This window comes from Hyaena hyaena, unplaced genomic scaffold, assembly GCF_003009895.1.
Source record: "Hyaena hyaena isolate Hyena2069 unplaced genomic scaffold, ASM300989v1 scaffold_591, whole genome shotgun sequence".
In the NCBI taxonomy this organism is placed as follows: domain Eukaryota; kingdom Metazoa; phylum Chordata; class Mammalia; order Carnivora; family Hyaenidae; genus Hyaena; species Hyaena hyaena.
In genome coordinates, this window is record NW_024081224.1 from 580,936 (window position 1) to 604,107 (window position 23,172).

Sequence of the window (23,172 nt, forward strand, 5' to 3'; positions counted from 1 at the left end):
AAATATTGGCACCTATTTTGATCAGTACTGCCAAATTGCCTTCCCTAGAGGTTGAACCAATTTATACTTAAACCAGCAATGTAGGAAATGACTCCTTCCCCAGACCCTTCCAATATTGGTTCTAATCAAACCAGTTAGAGACCAAATGTGCTACTCATTGGGTTTGATTAATTTGCTAGAGAGCTCACAGAGCTAAGGAAACCAGTTTGCTTAATTAATCGAACCCAAGGAGGGTATCAAAGGTGCAAATGAAAAGAGATAAAGAGATACATATATATCTGGCTGGATAAAGACATGTATCAGGGTTTGTCCAGAGGGAGTCTATATTCCTGTGTGTTTCAGGGTGCACCACCTCCCTGGCATAGGCTGCATTCTGGTTCACTAACCTGGAAGCTCTCCAAACCCCATAGTTTTCAGGGATTTTTATGGAGCCTCATTATGTAGGCGTGGCTGATTAAACCATTGACCTCTGGTAGCTGAACTCAATCTCTAGCCCTTCTTCCCTCCCTAGAGGTTGGAGGGTGGAGCTGAAAGTTCCAAACTCCAATCAACTGGTTGGTTTCCCTGGCAACCAGCTTCATTCCTTAGGTTGCCTGGGGCTTTTCAAAAGTAACCTTATCAACATAAACTCCTGTGTGGTTGAAAGAGCTTGTTATGAATAACAAGAAACCAATTTCACCTTTTCCACTCGGGTACTGAGAACAAAAGACCAAATACTCTAACAAAAGATGATCCCATTGCTCTAATCCCTTAGGAAATTCCAAGGGTTTGGGGAGCTCTGAGCTAGGAACCATGGGTGAAGACAAAAATATATTATTTATTATAAATTACAATATCATGGGTTTATAGTAGCATATGGTAGGCAGAATAGCAGCCCCCAAGGAATTCTGTGTTCTGATTCCTAGAATCAGTGAGCGTGATAATCTTACATGACAAAAGGGACTTTACAGAAGTTAAGGATCTTGAGTTGGCAGTTTGTCCAGAATGTTCTAGGTGGGCCCAATGTGAGGTGACTTATAATAGGGCCTTGATAAATGAAAGAGGGATGCAGGAAAGTCTGGGTCAGAGAAGGAGTTGTAATGACAAAAGCAGAGGTCAGAGTGACAGGATTGGTGGCTTTGAAAGGAAGGCAATTAGCAGATAGAAGCTCTGAAAGGGGAGGAAGTAGATTCTCCCCTAGATCCCAGGAGAAGGAACACAGTCCTGGGGACACCTTGATTTTAGCCCAGTGAGACCCATTTCAGACTTCCAACCCACAGAACTAGAAGAGGATACTTTTGCATAGTTTCAGGCCACTATGTGGAAATTTGTGACATGAGCAAAAGGGAACCACTGCGTGATAGTGGTGGTATAATTTTTATATTTTAGAAAGATGGCTCCGTCACCTCTCCACCACTTCAGAGCACTTTGATCTATACCCTACTTCCTGTTGCAATGGATGAATATCCCAGCTCCCATCAACAACCAGTGATAACCCCCCAAAAGACCGTCAGTAAAGTTTATCAAGTTAAGCTTAGTTTGTTAGACTCACTGCAATATGGGAGAATACCGATTGCTGGAATCTTAGCGGTATCTCCAAATAGACACATGAAGACAGGATATTTATAAAGTTTAGGGCCAGGGCTGGGTGATTTTAAGGTGACCTTGGAAGGCAGAGAGCTGGTTAGGATCAGACAAGTGTATAACCATTTTGGAATGGTGGACAGGAGGTGAAGTCTTTAGTGAGGTGAAGGTCTGAAGGAGTCTTGATGAACAAGTCATGTTAGTGGGGTCACAGTCTCATCTTCCAAGAACAGGTATTTCCTGGAGCCACCAGCTAAGTTATTGCTACTGGATTTCAGTATTTTTTAATACAAGGACAGGAAAGCATGCCCAGTCCCTGTATTGTTAAATATAGGAAGTGAGACTTGGGTTGGCATCAGCTCTCACCAGAAACTCCACTAGTGGTCTGGACCTCATTCCTTCTTTTTATTCAAGGACTTTGTCCTACAACTTTGTCTTTCTCATTAGCATGGTCATTTCTTTCTCTCTCCTAGATCGTTCCAATTTGAAAACTAAACTAAAAATCTCCCCACAGGCCCCTTTGACATCTGTCCCATCTCTGTTTCCCTTTACAGAAAAACTTCTTGAGAGGGTTGTCCGTGGTTATTATGATCACCTCTTTACCTTCCATTCCAGCCACTCTCCCTCCTCTGCCCCATACAATCCCACCACATTAGCCTTCCCTAGGCTCCCAGAACACTTCTAACATGCTTCTGGGGTGCCTGGGTGGCTCTGTTGGTTAAGCGTCTGACTCTCAATTTTGGCTTGGGTCATGATCTCACGATTCTGTGAGACTGAGCCCGTGTTGGGCTCTGCGCTGACAGTTGACAGTATGGAGCCTGCTTGGGTTTCTCTCTCTCCCTCTTTCTCTGCCCCTCCCCTGCTTGCATGGGCCTCTCTCTCAAAATACATAAATAAACTTTAAAATAACAACAGCAACAACAACAAGCTGTGTTTCTGCCTGAGGGCTTTGCACTCTCTGTACCCTTTGTCTGACTGGCTTCCCCCTCACCCAGCATCTTCACCTGCCTGGCTGCTTGTCATTCAGAGCTCAGGTTAAATGTCATTTCCTCAGAGACACCTTCTCTGACCATCAATCTAGACATTGTGTGTGCAGGCTCTATTAGGCCACTCTGCTTTGAAAAACAATATGTATTTCTATTGTGGCAAGATACACATAACACAACATTTACCATCTCAATGATTTTAAGTGTATAATTCATGGCATTAAGTACATTCACGTGGTTGGATAACCATTGTCACCAACCATCTCCAGAACTTCTTCATCTTCCCAAATTTAGACTGTATGCCCATTAAACAACAACTCTCTGCACCTCCAGCCCCTGCCAACCATGATTTAATGTCTGACTGACTCTATGAATTGGCCTCACCTATTTACCTCACGAAGGTGGAATCCCACAATATTTGTCATTTTGTATCTAGCTTATTTTAGTTAGCACTATGTCTTCAGGGTTCAGCTGTGTTGTGGGAGGTGTCAGACTTCCCTTCCTTGGGCTCCTGGTGGCTCATTCGGTGGAGGATGCCACTCTTGATCTCAGGGTTGTAAGTTCTAGCCCCACATTGGGGATAGAGATTACTTAAAAGAATCTTAAAATTCCATTCCTTTTTAAGGCTGACTCATTCATTTTTATATGTAAATACAGTAACATGTAACATACACATATACAGGGAAGAATGGACATTTGGGTAGTTTCCATCTTTTGGCTGATGTGAATAATGCTATTGTGAATATTGGGGTACAAATATCTGTTCGAGTCCCTGGTTCCAATTCTTTTGGGTATATACCCGGAAGTGGAATCGCTGGATCCTATGATAATTCTATGCCTAACTATTTGAGGAACTGCCATACTTGTTTCCACAGTAGCTGCACCATTTTATGTTCCCACTAATACTCATAAATGTTCCAATTTCTCTGCATCCACACCAACCCTTGTTATTTTTTTAAAAATAATGACCATTTTAATTCAGTAGATAGCCCCTGTAAGTAGCTGAGATTTTACACCCACACCCACACCCACCCACACCCACACCCACACCCACACCCACACTTTTATTCTCCACCTATGCTGTAAGCTCTGTAAGAACAGGGATTTTTGTCTCCCTTGTTTACCACTGTGTCTCTAGCATCTGAGAGTGCTTAGCAAGCAATAACAACAGTAATGGCAATATCCACAACAAATACCAGAGCCAACATTGATGCAGCACTTACTACGTGCCAGGCACTGTTTTATAACAATGTAACAGTGCTGCAAAAGAGGTGTTCTTACTATCATCCTGATTTACAGGGAATTGAGGCACAGGGTATTTTCCCAAGGTTCCACAGTTAGTGTCACTGTAGTTGCCCAAAAAATGATTTTGGAATGGAAGTGATGGGGAAGGAGGATTTTCGGAAAATGAGTTGGCGAGCTATTGCAGAAGTCCTGGCAGAAGATGTTAAACCTTGCCTTCTGATGGTGGCGGTGGTGCTAGACAAAGGGTGGGAAATCCTAGTCACTGCGGATGCGGGTATAGAACCATTGATAAGACTGTGGTGTAAATGTGTATTCAGGAATGTCTCTCTAGTGTGCAAGAGGATTGTCTAGGACGGGCACACGGGTTGTGAGACGGAGCTTAAGACAGACTTGTGGAGATGAAGGAAAAACTAACCCCAGATACCCCTGATCACATCATACACATTTGGACTTGGTTGTTTTCAGTGTAGCACTTGATTGTATTCTGTCTTTGTGAAGTTTCCTGTTTGATATAGAGCAGAATAATGTCTTGAGCTTCTACATGGGCTCTCACTCTTCTGATTTCCTTCTCTTATTCCCAGGAGGCAGTTTGGCTTTGGATACCATGGCCTCAGAGCCATCTACGTGGCAAGACAGAAATGAAAGTTGTCAGAGGAAAGTCCGAGTTGCTCAGTGGCTTCATCCGAGGCTATCAGGAGAGGGAGCATGCTAGTGTCTGAAGGGAGAAGGCTGAAGTAGAGAGGGTAGAAGGGAGGGAAGAGTTTTTCAAGATTTGTGAGGCGACTTAGGGGTTTCCAAGCATGTGGGAACTCTGGCCTGTCCCCCTTGGGGCGTCTCGTGGGAGTGGTGAGACAGGAGAAAGGACTGGCCACATCTAGTGTACCCCAGACAACAGGGTTACCAGCCCCACAAGGCTTACTAAGGGGAAGGGTGGTTTGGAGGCTGTGGAGCAACTTCATAGGACCCCCCGGGCTGGGACAATGAACATGTCAGCTGAGGAGCCCCCCCCCCCCGAATGTTCTCTTCCAGGCCTCTGCCCAAGCCTGAATTGAGACTGAATTTCTGCTAACCAGAGGGTGGAGGTAGATTCAATTGAATTGAAGGGGATCACTTTTTATCATTTATTTGGTCAATAAAGATTTGTTGAGCAACACCTTTTTTTTAAAAATTGTTTCTGAGAGAGAGAGAGAGACAGCATGAGCAGGGGAGGGTCAGAAAGATAGGGAGATACAGAATCTGAAGCAGGCTCCAGGCTCTGAGCTAGCTGTCAGCCCAGAGCCTGATGCGGGGCTCAAACCCACGAACCGTGAGATCATGACCTGAGCTAAAGTTGAATGCAGGCACAGAGCCTGCCACAGGGCTCGATCATGACCTGAGCTAACGTCAGATGCTTAACCGACTGAGCCACCCAGGCGCCCCCTACTGAAGCAACACCTTGACCAAACCCGGAGGTCCCTGGCTTGATTGCTGCTTCTCTAATGGCCAGACCTGCCAGATCTTTTCACTGTGGACTTTTAATACTTAAGACACCATGCTCAAGTTGTCTGGCACATCAGTGACATTGTTTGTTACTGGCTCTGAGGAGGTGACTGACCTAAGACCTACTAACTCCCACGCATCCTGCGGGTCGCAACAAGAAATGTAAATTGCGAAGCCTGAAGTGTTCCAGATTTTGGTGTGTTTGAGGGGCCGTGAGATGGCTGGTGCAGCTAGAGGGGACGGACACGGGAAGAGCAGTGCAGGATGGAGCTGGAGGGTCAGGGGGAAGGTGCACAGGATCATGGTTTAAGTTTGGGTTTTGTTCTAAGTGTGGTGGGAACGATGTAAAGATTTAAAGCTGAGGAATATCTGTCTCATTTGTGTTTTCAGCCATATCTCATCATGCTAGGCATTTGGGTTAAATACTGCTTGGTTGTTTGATGATTACTTGCCAAAATGATTTATTTTTTTAAAGGTCAGACAGGTAATGTGCCGGCGTTGTAACAAGGTTTAAGGTGGCACATGTCACACAATGGTGTGAACACCCAGTCATCATGCTTATGAACTACAAAAGGATCCAAAATGAATTAAACTAGAAACTAATTTGACAATAAACTATTTGTAAAAAAAAACAAACAAACAAACAAACAAACAAAATGAATTAAACTAGGGGTTGGTGGATGGAGGGGAGAAGCCCTCAATGGAGATGGCTTCCTTATGGCTAACAAAGACGGACAAGTTAAAAACCCAAAAGTTCAGGGTTGGAAGCCCTTACAAGTTTCCAGCTACTTAAAAAAGCTACATTTTTTAAAATGTTTATTTTTGAGAGAGACAGAGTATGAGCAGGGGAGGGGCAGAGAGAGAGGGAGACACAGAATCCAAAGCAGTCTCCAGGCTCTGAGCTGTCAGCACAGAGCCTGACATGGGGCTTGAACTCATGAACTGTGAGATCATGACCTGAGTTGGAGTTGGATGCTTAACTGACTGAGCCACCCAGGCGCCCCTGCAACTACTTTAAAGTGGAGCAGCCCTGTGGCAGTCAGGTCCTGGAAAAGTTGACAAGTTGTCCTAATTTCCTCTTGTTTCGCTTCTCCCTTCTCCAGTGTGACAAGATCACTGGGGAAGATTTTTTTCCCCTTGTGTTTCCTGCGTTATGTTGGTGTGTCAGAGATTCCAGGCAGTGTATGCGTAGAGCAAAGCAGTGAGTGAAACTTAACATTTTCGGGGACAGGCAGATTAGGGTGAAAGGAAGAAGAGCTGATCACACGTAAAATGAGACTTTTGGGCAAAGGAAAGGACCCCAAAAATCTTGATGACAGAAGTTGTCTCAGGCAGCAACATGTGGACGAGGTCTCAGTTCCTTACTAAGCCCCATGGGAACATGGGTGATGTCAGTATGATTGTGGCCTCAAGGGTCTGGCAGAGCAGGAGGCTGACATCACCGCCCAGGGGACCCAGTGAGCTCAGACCCCAGGGAGGCCTCCTCACAGCCCCTAAAGAGGCGGAAGCAGCAAACATGATGATGAAGAGAGCCCTAGGGGCTGAGCTGCCTTCATCTGCTGTTCAATTATTGTTCTTTTCCTTCACCCTCCCGCCAGCATAGAATCCTTCCTCAGGACTCTGCAGAGAGATAGAAAGGAGCACCGAGGTTCTATACCCAGGACATGTTAGGTCTTGTGGGGCGAGCTATCAGCTGGGGCAAGCCCCTGCCCCCAAAGAGCTCACGGTACATGTGGACATGTATCATATACATGAGACAGACCTGAAAACCAGTAAAATCAGTAAAAGAAAGTCTATGAGCTTTGAAGTTAGGCCTGACTTCTAACCTCAGTCTGTCACTTAGTTATTTGCCATCTGACCTTGGGTGCATGATTTAACCACACTGGGCCTTGGTTTCTCATCATTAAAATGGAGATGGCAATTTTTGTCTTACAGTAGAATGACGATGAGGATAGCATGAGAGAAATCATATCATGTTCCTGGAGCCCAGCAAGTGTTTTTTTGTTTTTGTTTTTTTTCTTAAGTTTATTTAGTTATTTTGAGAGAGAGAGAGAGGCAGAGAGGGAGAGACAGAATTCCAAGCAGGCTCTGTGCTGTCAGCTCAGAGCCCAGTTGGGGCTCAAACTCACAAACCGTGAGATCATGACCTGAGCTGAGATCAAGAGCCAGATGCTTAACCAACTGAGCCACGCAGGTGCACCCTCAGGGAACCCAGCAGGTATTTAACGAACGGTAGCTGTTATTGCTACTGTTCCAGATCCCACAGCATGACAGAAACAAGTGGAGCCACGTATGGACACAGTTGACTCTTGAACAACACGAGTTTGAACTTTGCAAGTCCACTTATACTGCGGATGTTTTTCAGTACATTTATTGGAAGATGTTTGTTGATTTGTGACAATCTGAAAAAACTCTCAGAGAAACTGTGTAATGGTTGATTGGCATTTCCCTGAAGGTAGCTCTGTGAAGAGGTCTCCAAGGTGATTTGGAAGGGGGCTGAGAAATGATACGATTCATTATACTGATATGGAAGCAGATGCAGAGACACATTGAATGATTTGCTTAAGGTCACTCATGAACTCATGGCAGTAGAGGGTGTGGGTGGAACGGTATGGCGGATTGGTCAGGAAATGGGCCTTGGAATCCGATGGACTTAAGTATGAAGATCAGTTTCAGCATTTACTAGCTGTGAGGCTTGAGGTATCACCTAATCTCTTAGCTTTCTCATCTGTATAATGGGATACACGATATCCACTGCAAAGGATTACTGTAAGAATTTAATGATGTATGTGAAGTGCTTACTTTGTGTATTGTGACTGGTGTACAGAAAGTGCTCAATACATTTTAACTACCAGTGCTGGAACTGAATCAAAGGCCCTCCGACTCTTAGTTGAGTGCTTTTCTGGTCATTCCACACTGACCTGACATTCTATTTAGCAGGCATTCGTGTTAGGCAGACTGTCTTCAATGGAGCTTTTGTACATCCCTCACTCCAGACCCCTTCTTGGTAACATATAAGATCTCCAGATTCAGTGGGGGCTCAAAAAAGCTGCTGACAGTAGCAGAAGCTAGTTTTATCAGTACTAGACGTGTCTGGTCTGCATACCAGTCTTCTTCCTGTGATGGACAAAAAGTTTTTTGCTGAGTGAGATGCTAAAATGCTGAAGGGACCCTCTGTCATGTACTTAAGGGATATTTAGAAATATGAAAGGCTCCATACTTTCCCTGCCTCTCCTACATCTGTCTGGGATTGTTTAAGCATGAGTAATTAAATAAAATGAGGACAGCTAGAGATCAGCTAGAAACCGACAGGTTTAGCAACTTGCTCAGTTCTTGGTAAATACCAGGACTGTAACTCATTCTCCTCACCATTGGTTTGTTTATTTTTAAAATGTGTTTTCAGTTAATAAATACCATTTTTATTGGGGAAAAAGCAATATATGTACAAGGGAAAGAATTATGTATGTGCATACATAATTAAAAATGACCTTTCTCTTACTTCAGGCCTCATCCTTCCTGTCCCTCTCCAGGCTACCACTACTGTTAAGTTTCTTGGGTATCTTTTCAGGAATATTTTATGGCATATTTCATGTACACATATAAGCATATATAAATATTCGTTTCAAAAAATAAAACATATTCTGTATATTGTTTCATGCTTTGCTTTTTCCCAGCATGCTTTGCTCAACCTGACAATTTGGAGACAGTTTCATATCTGAATACGGAGGGTTTTCTTTTTCTCTTTAATGCTTGCATAATAAATAATCCATGGTATATGGCTGGGGCAGAGATGATTTAGCCTTAACCTCCAGTTTGGTTTTTTTTTTGTTAATGGCAAACAATTCTCCCAGTTACTCTGCTCTAAACTGGAGTGATACCTAAGGTCCTCCATCCCCATATCTAGTAAGTCATGCCAATTCTGCTTTTTTTCCATTTGTCTGTTCTCTTTCATTCTCACTGCTACCTTCCCTGGTTTAGGCCTTAAAATTCTTACAGCATTCAGCTATTTCCAAATTTTCTTTTCCTTATTTTTTTGAAGTTTATTTAATTTGAGAGAAAGAGAGAGAGAGAGAAGGGGGAAGAGAGAGAATCCCAAGCAGGCTGTGTGCTGTCAGCTCACAATCCAACACTGCGCTGGATCTCACGAACCATGATATCATGACCTGAGCCCAAATCAGGAGTCTGATGCTTCATTGACTGAGTCACCCAGGCGCCCCTCCAAGTTTTGTCTCTGCTCAGGTTGCACACTTGCTCTTGATCACATTTGCTAACGTCAAGGTTCTGATTGTGTCCCTCTTCTTTAAAACCTCTAGTGGATTATCATTCATTATCTTAAGTAAAAACTGAAGCAGTGATCAATAAATATGATTTTAAAATTCTAACCTGGGGAATTTATGGAATGCAAATCCCTGAATCAGGATGTTCAGAGCGTTTAGGATCTTTAGTCTGTATTAGAAAAAGAAAAGTTTACAAGTGCATCTGATGCAGTTGGCTTTTCCACCAAGTGTAACCATTAGAATAAAGTATACATTTCTCAGCCCAGTATTTCTCTTCAAGGTGCCTTTGCAGCCCCATCTTTTACTACTACTTCTCTACACACCAGTGCATATGAAGGTTTTGTTGGCTTTCTGGATACTCCTAACACCTTCTAGTCACACCCTTTAAACTACCGGATCCAGCCTTTCTATGAATCCTTCACAGCCAGAAGTATCCCTGAACTTGATTCTCTCAACTGGCTTACAGCCATATTCTATCTTATCTTAGATTCTCCAGCACTTCCCCCCGACCCGCCTAAAGCTTGTAAGGTCGCAGTCTGCAGAAACCCAGTTTGTCCTTATTATTTGATGTCCAGAGCCTTGTGCACTTTGTAGCAAGGGTCTTAAACAAGAATCTGTAGAATCAGTGTCATTCACTAACTTGATAACCATTGCACATGAGGTATCGTTAACTGTTCCTGGCTTGTAGTGGGGTTTTCAACATGTCTTTGTGGAGTCCAAGAATAAATGAGTGAACTACAAGACCCAGCGGGCATTGCGCGGGACGTCGTCGGACGCCGTGATGCAAGGGGGCGTGCCGAGCCCGAGGGAGGGGTCGTCCTGCGGGTAGCCGGAGGCCGGGGAGGCTCTGGATCCTAGGGTGAGAGAGGGAACGAAAGGTGAGCGGGGCTGAAGGAGGGGACGCGCTGACGGACGCCCCCAATCTATGGAGAGGGGTAAGATGGCGGAGGCGGAGAGCCTGGAGACAGCGGCAGAGCACGAGCGGATCCTGCGAGAGATCGAGAGCACCGATACGGCCTGCATTGGGCCCACCCTCAGGTACCCCCCGGGGACCGGAGCCACCGACGGGCGGGCACAGGCTGGACGGGGGCCAGGCTTCTTCTGGGCTGTGTGTCTGGCCGGCCGCCCGCAGGGCCAGCGCCAGCCCCTCCCTTCGGGGATCCCAGCAAGCGACCTCCACATCGGCGAGGCGGGTCTCCCTCCACAGCCCGTACATGGGGTCCCTCCTCGACCGCTGGCGCCCACAGCCCAATTATTCTGGAGGCTCCTTTTGCCTTCCTCCAGGTTGTGGCAGCCTTGGTTCTCCCTCCGAGGCTGGCCGCGAGCCGGGCGACTAGAGCGCACCCGGCAGATGGTGTTCTTAGCAGATCTTCCCCCTGGGGACATCACCCTTCCTCTCCGACTCAGACCCCATCCTGTCCTATACAATAAAGTCCTGCTCTACGGTCAAAACAGAAATTCACCCACAGTCTGATGATCGGAAATTAAACTCTTGCATCCTTAAAATCACAACCACGTCTCAGAAATGAGTTTCTGAAAATCTTAGGCCTGGAAGGAAGTTTCCCTCAACCCGCGCCCCTCTCCGGGTAGCGGGTACTTGTTGAACCCTATTAGTAAGACGACCTCTTCCAAAGGTGCAGCCTCGTGATAGTCTCATCGCTGAGAAAAAGTTATCACCCCTTCTGCCCACCCCCCCATAGCATTACTATTTGTATGCTCTCTCACCGCCCTACTATTTGTAGATGTCAAAACAAACTCCACTTTCCTCAACTTAGTGAATGTAACAAAACTTAGGTACCGCACGTACTATGTACAGTGCAAGAAATTGTATTCAGCAATTTACAAATGAAACTTAAACCGCAGAACAATCCTATTAGGTAGGTACTATTATGAGGCACAGAGAGGTAAAGTGACTTGCTCATGGTCACAGAGAAAATAAAGTAGGGAAGTGATTCCTACTCAGACTGTCTGGATCCAGGGTCTGCGTTCTTTACGTTTTTTTGTTGTGTCTCCATTGGTGATTATTATCTATCTGTACTTCCTGTTAATTATTTACCAAATCCAGTTTCCAGCCGCCTTTCCTTTTCCCCTCAGTTTACTGGTGCCCTGGAACTAGCTCATCTTCATCCATCCTGTTGGACCTCCTGATCTTCATGCAGCCAGTAGATAGATAATTCTTCCCACCTTCACCTTGCACAGTCTTGGGGCACTGCTTCTCCCTTCAATGAAGGAGTTATTCCTTCATTGCTTGTCTCTCCCTCCCCACCTCCCCCATAGGGAGAGTTGCCTCCTGAAGGAGTGTTAGAAGGAGGGGCAGGCTGGAGACTTTACTCCTCATCTCCACCTGCACATCTTTCTTCTCCAGGGCATAGTGTTAGTCGGCTTTCCTCTGTGCCATCTCTGGTCGTGACCATCTTTAGTAGTTTGCCTTTCCCCTTTTATTGCATTGGGATCATGACCATCACACTCCTTTCCTTTCCCATTTTTTTGAGCTCTTAAGGGTGAATGATCCTTATTTCATTATCTTTACTTTTATAAAAACTACAGACTGCTTATCGATATTCTAAGTGCGTTATTAATGGTTATTAATATTTGGTTTTTATCACCTGAAATGTTACTGGAGTTACTGAGGATACTGTTTCCGTATTTAACTAAGAAATTTGGCTACTGAGCTGCAGTTCACAGCTAAGCAAAGTTCGCACTGGAGCAGCTGGCATTGCCAGAGTTGTGGTTTTTTTTTTTTTTTTGAGAAACTTATTTTATTTTACTTTTTTAAGATTTTAAAATTTATTTTTATTATTTTTTATGTTTATTTTATTTTATTTTTTTCTTAAATAGTTTATTGTCAGGTTGGTTTCCATGTAAGATTGCCAGAGTCTTTAAGGATTCTTTATCAGAAACGCCATCAGTATTGTCTTGAGTTGGTTGTGGTGTTCTATTGCTGTCCTTCTTGGTTTATATGATAAATGACTTTACTTTAGTGTTGTCAGTGTAGTTTGTTGTGATTTATTATCTTAACCCGCCACTGAATCATAATGCATATTTGTTCAACTGAACAATTTTGGCCTATAGTTTTTAGTGTCTTGATTTAGGATATGTGCATTAGGATTAAAATACATTACCCTTTCTCCCTAAAATTTGCTTTATTATTTGTTATTACTGAATTATCTTTCCACAGGAAAGTGGGGTTTTGTGGGGTAGGTGTATGAAGAGATCTTTTGCCCAAAGGGGACATGGTTTAAAAAAAAAAGGGTTTGAGGGGTGCCTGGGTGGCTCAATTGGTTGGGCATCTGACTCTAGCTCAGGTCATGATCTCATGCTTGGTGGGTGTGAGCCCCGCATCAGACTGTGTGCTGACAGCTCAGAGCCTGGAGGCTGCTTCAGAGTCTGTGTCTCCCTCTTTCTCTGCCCCTCCCCTGCTCACGCTCTCTCTCTTTCTCCAAAAATAAATAAAACATTAAAAAAATTAAAGGGTTTGAGAGTTAAGATACTATCCTACCAGTGTTAGTTGCTTTTCCTGACTCCCTGGATCATTAGTAGAGGCTCTTCATTTTTGGCCTCAAGCTGTCTTTGGCAGATAACCCTAAATCTTACTATCATCCCCAAAACGTTCAATCACTTGAAATTCTGTAGTACAAGTACTAATACCCATTGTCTTTGTCTTTAGTCTACATTGTTCCAGTCCATATTCATAGAGGATGATCTCATTTTATTTCCTTATCCCATTTAGAGGTAGCAGCATGCACAGACTTGATGTTTCAGAGCCCATGTCTAACTCTGGATGCACCTCCATCATTATTACCTCCTCTCCTTTTCCATCACAGTCATTAAATATGTTGAAGGCAGTAGGCTCTCTTCCTTAACTACTCTCAACTGTTAATCTCATATTCCTTTCCCCCTCATCTAGTCCTTTCTATTTCTTACTCCTTTTGAAGTAGCATTTCTAAAGCACCAGATTCTTAGCTGTTTCTGAATTAGGTTTTGTAACTGAAGAGGAACTAAAGAACAGAAAATAACAGTGAATTGGTAGCAGATAGAAGATTATACTCATCCCGACAGTTCCTGCTCTTCACAAAAATCCACTTAGCTACAGGGTCTAACCAGACTCTTTCCTTTGACAACTATTACTTGTGAATCATTACTTACGTTTTTTTCCCTTCTGTGATACCAAATTATTCTTCTAGTCTTACTCCTTTTTGTTTGTGAAGCCAGAGTAGCTTGACTTTTTCATTATATACCTATCCTTATTTTCATCTTGAACAGTGACTGCAATGGTAGTCCATTCCCATGTACCATAAGGGAGTGCCTCTCCTTTTTCATTGTATTCTGAAAGGCCCAAGCATATCTGTGCATATAGAGGCTGTTGCCTAGCAAATTCTTTTGGGAAAGCAGTCATCTCTTTCTTCTCTGTCTTTAACTTAAAAATTATTTTGTTAGCTGTAAGTCCTAATTTTGCAGATGAGGAAAGAGGCCCATAAGATATCAGGGCCTGACTTGCTTTTAAAATAATATTGATTCGGGGCGCCTGGGTGGCTTAGTCGGTTAAGCGTCCGACTTTCGCTTGGGTCATGATCTCGCGGTTCGTGGGTTCGAGCCCCGCATCGGGCTCTGTGCTGACTGCCAGCTCAGAGCCTGGAGCCTGTTTCAGTCTGTGACTCCCTCTCTCTCTGACCCTCCCCTGCTCATGCTGTCTCTATCTCTCTCCTAGAAATAAATAAAACATTAAAAAAAAATTTTTAAATAATATTGATTCCTGCTCTGTAATGCTAATACTAAAATATTGATCAGAAATCACTCATAAACGGTAGCTCCATATTTTCATATTTCAAATCCCATCTCTATATTTCTAGTCTTCTTTCATATCACTATTCAGGAGAACTCATTTCCTCATTTTGCTCTTTGGACTCTAGCAGTTAACATTCAGTCTTTTTTTTTTAAGTAGGCTACATGGCCAGCGACCCTGAGATCAAGGCTAGAGCTCAGATCAAGAGTTGATGCTTAACTGACTGAGCCACTCAGAGGCCCCAACATTCAGTCTTAATTACTATTTAAGATTTTATTTTTGGGTTGCCTGCGTGGCTCAGTTGGTTAAGCCTTCAACTTCGTCTCAGGTCACCGTCTCACAGCTTGTGGGTTCGAGTCCTGCTTTCGGCTCTGTGTTGACAGCTGGGAGCTTGGAGTCTGCTTTGGATTCTGTGTCTCCCTCTCTCTCTGCCCCTCCTCCACTCCTGTTCTGTCTCTCTCCTTCAAAATAAATAAACATTAAGAAAAAATAAGAAAAAAAAAGATTTTGTTTTTAAGCTTTTAAATAGTAAAATATACTGCCTTAAAAAATAGAGCTATATGGAGATATAACTAATATCCCAAACAGTTCACCTATTTAAAATATACAATTCACTGGTTTTAGTATATTCACAGAATCTTATAAACGTTACCACAATTTATTTATTTATTTATTTAAAAAAAATTTTTTTTTAATGTTTTATTTATTTCTAGGAGAGAGAGAGAGAGACAGCGTGAGCAGGGGAGGGTCAGAGAGAGGGAGTCACAGACTCTGAAACAGGCTCCAGGCTCTGAGCTGGCAGTCAGCACAGAACCCGACGCGGGGCTCGAACTGACGAACCGCGAGATCATGACCTAAGCGAAAGTCGGACGCTTAACCGACTAAGCCACCCAGGCGCCCCTAAACGTTACCACAATTTAATTTTAGAACATTTTCATCACTTTAGTATCCACTAGTAGTCACTCTCCATTCTGTTCCCATTCCCCAGGTAATCACAGCTTTCTGTCCTTAGGCATTTGCCTGTTCTGGACATTTCATATAAATAGAACTGTACAATGTAGGTTTGTGTGTGTGTGTGTGTGTGTGTGTGTGTGTGTGTGACTTAGCCTGTTTTCAGGGCACATCTGTGTGGTAGATGTGTAATGGTACTACTTCATTTCTCTTTATTGCTGGGTAGTAGTCAGCAATACTGAATTGTATCATATGGATATACCACATTTTATTTATTCAGTTGATTGACATTGAGGATTCCTTTTGGGGGCTGTTAAACAATGGTTCTATGAACATAAGTGTACTAATTTTTGTGTGGACATATGTTTTTATTTCTCTTGGGCATATACCTAGGAGTAGAATTTCTGGGTCATATGATACTCCATGTTTAACATTTTGAGGAACTGCCAAACTGTTTTCTAAAATGTCAGCACCATTTTACATTCTCACCAGCAATGCATGAGGGTTCCAGTTTCTCCACATTCCTGTTGGCACTTGTTGTGATTTTTTTTTTTTTTAATGTTAGGATCCTAGTAGGTTGAAGCAGCAATTCACGGTAGTTTTGATTTGCATTTCCCTAATGGCTAACCTTTTCATGTGCTTATTAGTCATTTGTTTTTATCTTCTTTGGAGAAAAGTCTATTCAGATCTTTTACTCAGTTTTTAATTGGTTTGTCTTTTATTGTTGAATTGTAGGAGTTCTTGATATACTCTAGATATAAATCTCTTACCAGATATATGATTTGCAAATATTTTCTTCCATTCTATGGGTTGTCTTTTCATTTTCTTGATGGTATCATTTGCTGCACAGAAGTTTTTATGTAGTCCAGGGGTGGCTGAGTTGGTTAAGTATCTGACTCTTGATTTCAGCCCAGGTCATGATCTCAGTTTGTGGATTTGAGCCCTGCGTCAGACTCCATGCTGTTAGTGCGGAGCCTGCTTGTGATTCTTTCTCTTTCCCTCTCTTTCTGCCCTTCCCTCCCTCATGCTCGCTCTCTTAAAATAAATAAATAAACCTAAAAAATTATTTTGTAGTCCAGTGTATCTATTTTTAATTTTTTTCCTTGTGCTCTCCTTCTCGATTGTTGCTTTATATACTTTCTTGTTAGAAAGCTGTACTATTGGTGTAGGAACAATTTTTTTTTTTTATCTTGCTTATGTAACTAAGTTGTAAATTTGGTTCTTACAGGAAACAAATTGGGTGATGTTTTCAAAAGCTGTTTTGCCTAAAGTCATTTGATAGTTATGGGGACCTGTTTTCCCCATTTACTACTTCTGTGCCTTTGGCCACATGGCTTTGTTTTCCATCATCTGCCCTCTCCCATTATCTAAGTTGTACAAAGCCCAGCCAGTTGTAATCCTTGGTTCATGACATATTATCATTATTGGCACATGCGTGGACCTCTATAAGCAGTCAATTATTTTTATAAGCAACTTACCACCCAAGTGGGCAAATTTTTCTCTTCTGTTAAAATGGGGATGATACCCTGTACATTGCAGGGACAATATTAAAAAAAAAAAAATGAGATAAAGCATTTTTCACAATACCTGCTATGTATTGTGAGTCACTCACATAATAATGAGTCATCTTCTGCCTGTTACCTTTGAGTTTGCTATGTGGACTAAAGTATTTCTATTTTGAGAGTTTTGTTAGTTTAGTGACTCTTGGTCTTTTTTTTTTTTTTTTTTTGCTTGCACTCACCTATTTGAGGGATATACTAGTCATCAGTAATTGGACCCATCAGAATAATTATTTTAATTATTTTGGGATGGAGTGGAGAATTGAGGAGATAGGAAACAAAGTTATAAAAGCCCCTCAGATGATTCTGATATACTCTCTCCCTCCTTGACGATCAATGAGGGGAAAGAAATGATCTCTCATTGCTGATTGCCTATTTTTAAATAATAGCTCCCGTTTAACATTTTTATATTTTAATTATAAATATAATATGATTTTTAAAAATAATTTATTGTCAAGTTGGTTATAATATGATTTTTACATTTTTAAAATGTTTTATTTATTTCTGAGAGAGAGAGAGACAGTGTGAGCAGGGGAGGGTCAGAGACAGAGGGAGATACAGCATCCGAAGCAGGCTGCAGGCTTTGAGCTAGCTGTCAGCACAGAGCCGGACATGGGGCTCGAACCCATGAACTGTGAGATCATGACCTGGGCCGAAGCTGGATGCTTAAGTGACTGAGCCACCCGGGAGCCCCTATGATATGATTTTTAAAAAGAGGAAACAGACAATAAAAACTTAATCCTACCACATTGTCAAAACTCATATTTGCATATTTCTTTTTGTTTTTTCCATATATATTTTATTACATTAGGTACTATCATGTTTTATCTTGGTTTTCCAGTTCATATGTTATATACAGTTTCATACATTGTTATACATTATATAGCTATATTGTTTTAGTGGCTTTATTCATGAATTTATTCATTCAACAGATAATTTGTTTTGAGCAATGTTTATGCACTGGATATTCTTCCCGCCTCTGGGGTACAGCAGGGAACAAATCCAACGAGTTCCTGCCATTATGGACCTTACATTCTAGTGGGGCACTCAACAGAATAAACAAACAGATGCATAAAGTAATGCTATTTAGTGATTAGTGTTTCACATGATGGGGTATTGTTTTCAATTAGGTGTTTAGAAAAAGTTACTGTGGCAAAGCTTTGAATAGAGTGAAGGAGCAAGCCATGTGGCTCTCCAGGAGAAGTCTTTTCCGGATGGAGGACACAGTTGTGAGAAAGCTCTCAGGAGAAACGGAATGGGGGGAGGCGATGGTAGGAGATTAGTCAGTGTCTAGGTCATGTACACTAAGAAAGAGGTACAGGAGAGCTTTGAGCAGCAGAGTAACATGCTCTATATTAGGTTAAACAAGGAACATTCTGGATGTTCTATGGAGATGGAGTCAGAGAGGAAACGGAAACCAGTGAAGGGATATTTGCAGTAATAACAGGCAGGAGGTGGCTGTGGCATGCAATAAGGTGTTGTGGAGAAGGTGATGAGAAGTAGCTGGATTTAAAATATATTTTGAAAGTAGGGCCAAGATGTTGGATTAAACTTGGGAGTTAAAGAAAGAGAAAAATCAAGGATGATTTCAAGGTTCTTGCTTAAGTAACTGGGTGAATGGTGGTTGCCATTTATTGGTATAGGGAATAGAGGGAGAGGAACTTTATTTTTCTTCATAGCACTTACTGACACATGGGCTTCTCCACTAGAATTTATTTTCCGGGAGGGGAGAGATTTTATTTCTTTTGTTTGCTGCTGTATTCTGGGGATCTAAAAGATTGCCTGGCATAGAGTTGTTGCTCAGTAAATATTTATTGAAAGAATAGGATACAAGAATTGTACCACAAACTCTTAATTACCTGGGAGTTGATTAACTAATTGATTTGTAGATTAACTGTCATAAAAATATGATTAGCCTTTTGAGAGAAAATAAAACTGCTGAAAATCTGGAAAACTTTAACTTAGGAGAGGTATTAATTTTTTGGAAGTACATATAATTAAAAATTTTTTAAATGTTTATTATTTATTTTTGAGAGAGAGATTAGAATTAGAATTGTGTATTTGGAAAAAAGAGGATGGGTGGCATTAAATAAATTTCATTACCATATGGAATAGGAGAATGAGTTTTTGTGGTTTGGTAAAGAGAAATTAGGTTTTATTCAACATTTTTAAATGTTTATTTATTTTTGATATAAACAGTATGAGTGGGAGAGGGCAGAGAGAGAGAGAGAGAGAGAGAGATACAAAATTGGAAACAGGATCCAGGCTTGGGACTGTCAGCACAGAGCCTGATGCGGGGCTTGAACCCAAACCAAGAGCCGTGAGATCATGACCTGAGCCAAAGTCTGATGCTCATTCAACTGAGCCACCCAGGGGTCCCTAGGTTTTATTTTAATAATGTCATTGAATTGTTAAAGAAATTGGAAAAATAAAAAACTGAAAAAGTCCTCTCGTAGCTGGTAAGACAGTACTGATTTGGTTCAGTTAGCAGTGGACTCTGTGTCTGAGTTTATTTGAGCTAAATAAACAAAAATTTTCATTGAAGTTTTTCCAGGGGAAGGTTATTCTGATGTGTTATCTGATTAATTAGATCCAAACCACACAAATATTAGTAGTTACAGAGAGAAATTAAATGGGAGGATAGTATTTGTTAGTCATTCCTTTCTTGAATATCAAGAGATTATTGTCAGATCTAATATATAATGCTGGTGAAACTGATCTCCAGGAAATATAACTTTGAAGATAAAATTCAAATAGATGAATTATCTGTATTTGTCTGGATGTGAAATATCTTATTTAAAAAACAGAAAGAAAAGGATAGGAATCATATACATAATATATTTTTTCTCCCATTCCCTCTATTTCCTCATTTTATTAGTTTGTTGTTTATTCTTTTAATGTTTATTTATTTATTTTTGAGAGAGAGAGAGAGAATGAATACAAGCAGGGAAGGGGTAGAGAGAGAGGGAGACACGGAATCCGAAGCAGGCTCTAGGCTCTGAACCTAAGTTGGATGCTCAGCCGATTGAGCCACCCAGGCACCCCACTTTCATTGTGTTTTTTATGCAAATCTAAGCATTTATAACTTTATTTTCCCCCCTATTATGTAATAAGTAGTGTGCTATATATACAGTTTTGCACCTTGTTTTTTTTGCTTATCAGGTATTTTGGAGAGCTGTTCATACCGATATGCAGATTTTTTCCTAAATTTTTTCAGCCACATAGTATTCCATCATGTGAATATACCATGGTTTATTCAGCCAGTCCCCTATTTCTATTTAATTAGGTTATTTCCAGTCTTTTGCTAGACAAAAATAATGCAGCAGTTATTAACCTTGAACATTGGTCATTTCTTACTTCTCATACTTTATCTGTAGGGTAGATTCCCAGAAGAGTGATTGCTGGGTAAATAGATGAGTATATATATAATTTGGTAGGTATTACACGTTTTAGAGGTTGGACCATTTTGCTCTCCCTCTAACATTTTATGATATTACTCATTTCTCCATAGTTTTTTCAACAAAGTGTGTATTCAACTTGACTTTTTGCCAGTGTAATAAATGACAAATGGTATTTCTGTGTAGTTATCATTTATACTTTACTGTGAGTGAGGCTGAACATCTCTTCATTGTTTAAAAGGCTTTTTGTAAAAAAAAAAAAAATAAATAAAACATCCTAATCCAACAATACACGAAAATGAAAAAAAAAGGCTTTTTGTTTATCTTTGTGTGTGTATACTGTCTATATCCTTTGCTTATTTTTCTATAAAGTTGGCATTTTTCTTTGATTTAGGAGCATCAGTAAAGAACCTTTCATTGTTATGCTTTGCTTAAATACACCAGGAGTATACAAAATGCGATGAGTTTTGATTACTAAAATAAAGAAACCATTGTTTTTTAAGGAATGAAAACTTCAAACTTGTCTTTTCATTATTTTAAGTCATAGGGTATGTGAATAACAGACATTTTGAAAGAATTAAAAAAATCTTGTATCAGGAGACTGGTAATTTCAAATCAAGAGCTTTTGGGGGGAATGCAGTAACATTATTAGGTAAGGCTGCTTTATATACAAATAAAAGTTTTAGCAAATCAGAGGTCAATATTTTAATAAATTATTTACCTTAGAATAGGATGTATCTGTTCACATGTTTACATAATTTCCGGCACCAACACAGCTAGTGTATGAACTTGTTGCAAAGTTATTGATAAGGACAATTATTTAGTATGGTTTTGGAAGCAGTTTAGAATTTTAGATGACTTTATGACATAGTTTTAGTTTGGAATATAATATACGTGAATATTCATTAAGTCATTGAGGAAAGCAAAGATTTTCTGATTCTAATGTCATTGAAGTTGATAATTTGTAGTATTTGTCAGCGATACAATAGTTGATTTGATCATATGCCTTAGTGAAGCTTTCTGCTGAATGCAACTTGAATAAGTAAAATCAGTGAGTGCTTATCTATGAAATGTATGAATCGGGGTTGAGATGCTGAGCAATGATGACAATGTAAATTTGTTTGGAGGAAATAGCAGAAAAGGCAAGGGTGGGGTGGGAAGACTTAGTAAAAATAAAAACTGAGTTCCTGCAGAGCTGAGCTTAAACACTTGAGACCTGAGGTGATTAATAGGTTATTTCTTAGAGATTTGTGCTATGGCTGTGGGAAAGAAGAGTAAAGCCATTTTTTTTTGTGCTGCAGTGGTATTTGCTGAAGTGTTTAGAAAACAAAGAAGACAGTTTGCTCGAAGATTAACTGATACTGCATGGAAATTGTTCTAGGATTCAAAAGAAGGAGAATTCAGTGACAACATTAATCAAATATCTTAATACTTTGGCTGTTCTTAAAAAATGATTTGTGATGTCTACCTATAAATTTATATTATATTTTACATTTCTAGATGTCTGCAGAATGGTAAATGTTTTCCCTTAAATTGCAGGTAACTTAATACTATTTCTGTCACATTTGTCTAGTTGTCTTCTCTTATTCTGGTTCATTGACAATTGACTATTCTTTATCTCTCTTTTTTTTCGGATTCTCTCCTTGCCCTGCTCTAGAAAGGAATTAGACAGTTTCTAAAAATCCACATGATTTAAAAAAGTACACATAACAGATATATCAAAAATGGTGAGGAAATTGGGGTAAGACAAAAACAAACGTAGGAAGAAGGCTATGAAGTCAAGAGCGAGAGCAATTAAAAGATTCCTCTTTGAAGGCCTGTGCATTTTGTGAACAAGGTAGGCCATCAGTTTGGCTTTAGGCTTTCCATCAGCTAGTGCAAAAAAAAGAGACATGCACTGTTATTTGAGTTATGGTGTTGTAAAATTAAAAAGTAGTTACTTAAGGAGAAGCACAGCTATTCCTGGTTCTGAGTAAGACTAGAGAACTGTTTCTCCCATATGTCCTCACAAAGAAGGCCTTGTATAATGTAACTTTAATATCCATATAGTAAATGCAGCAATATGTGACAGGCTGTTTCTTATATTGTCCTTTAGTGAAAGCATATGGCATAACCAAAATACAATTTAGTAAAGGCAGATCTGCAGGCTGCCAAAGGAATTCAGTTCTCTGTTGGTCTGGGCTTAATAAAGGCACAGATTTTTTAATGCCTATAAGTGGAAGTTGAAAGTGCATTATCCACCCTCCCCCCCACTTTTATTTTTTGATTATTGATCACTTGGAGAATATTATGAGCTCTGTCTCCCTTTCCTTAGTAAAATGCACATGTACCCAGTCTCCATGATTTCTGATGTGGGAGAGTATATGCATTGCATGTATGTTTGTTAATTCTTCATAAATACTATTTTTAATAGTCAAAAGTTTTTGATAATTAATGAGTATCAGCAAATCAAGGTTATGTGTATATTTTTTGCCTGTTTTTGTGAATATATCACTTCTATATTAAGTACAGTGCTATATATGCTTTAAAAGTAAATAAACCAGGAACCCCTGGGTGGCTCAGTCGGTTAAGGGTCTGACTCTTGATCTCAGCTCAGGTCTTGAATTCAGGGTTGTGAGTTCAAGCTCTGCATTGGGCTCCGTGTTGGGCATGAAGCAGCTGGAGGTTGGATCAGTACCTTTTTATAAAAGTTGAAGAGGCTGGTATAAGTCATCTTATTCCTCAATAAACAGTAGAGTGAGAGTGTCCCATGATACGGCTAAGATTCTTCGTTAGAAATAATTTGGGGTATATTTATGAAATAAATGCTGTTAAATCCACAATGATTTTTTTCTTAAATGCTACTTTTTTTTTTAAGTTTATTTATTTTGAGAGAGAGTGTGTGTGTATTCACGCACAGGCGAGAGCGGAGGAGGGGCAGAGAGAGGGAGA

The 23,172-nt window shown here is 40.8% G+C and overlaps 1 protein-coding gene and 1 non-coding gene across 4 annotated transcripts in view; one reads left to right on the top strand and one right to left on the bottom strand.

Moving 5' to 3' along the window:
• Positions 1-5,747: 5,747 nt before the first annotated feature.
• On the bottom strand, positions 5,748-5,850 carry LOC120248529. The gene has a single exon (XR_005532594.1). It is a non-coding gene; the product is annotated as a small nucleolar RNA U13 (small nucleolar RNA).
• A 4,528-nt stretch (positions 5,851-10,378) lies between these two features.
• The window catches only part of EXOC6B (exocyst complex component 6B), a 604,485-nt gene continuing 591,691 nt past the window's right edge, over positions 10,379-23,172 (top strand). For all 3 annotated transcript variants that reach the window (XM_039256882.1, XM_039256883.1, XM_039256884.1), the window contains exon 1: positions 10,379-10,588. In XM_039256882.1, coding sequence (XP_039112813.1) covers positions 10,476-10,588 — 113 coding nt within the window. In that variant the 5' untranslated portion in view covers positions 10,379-10,475. The remainder of the gene's footprint in view (positions 10,589-23,172) is intronic.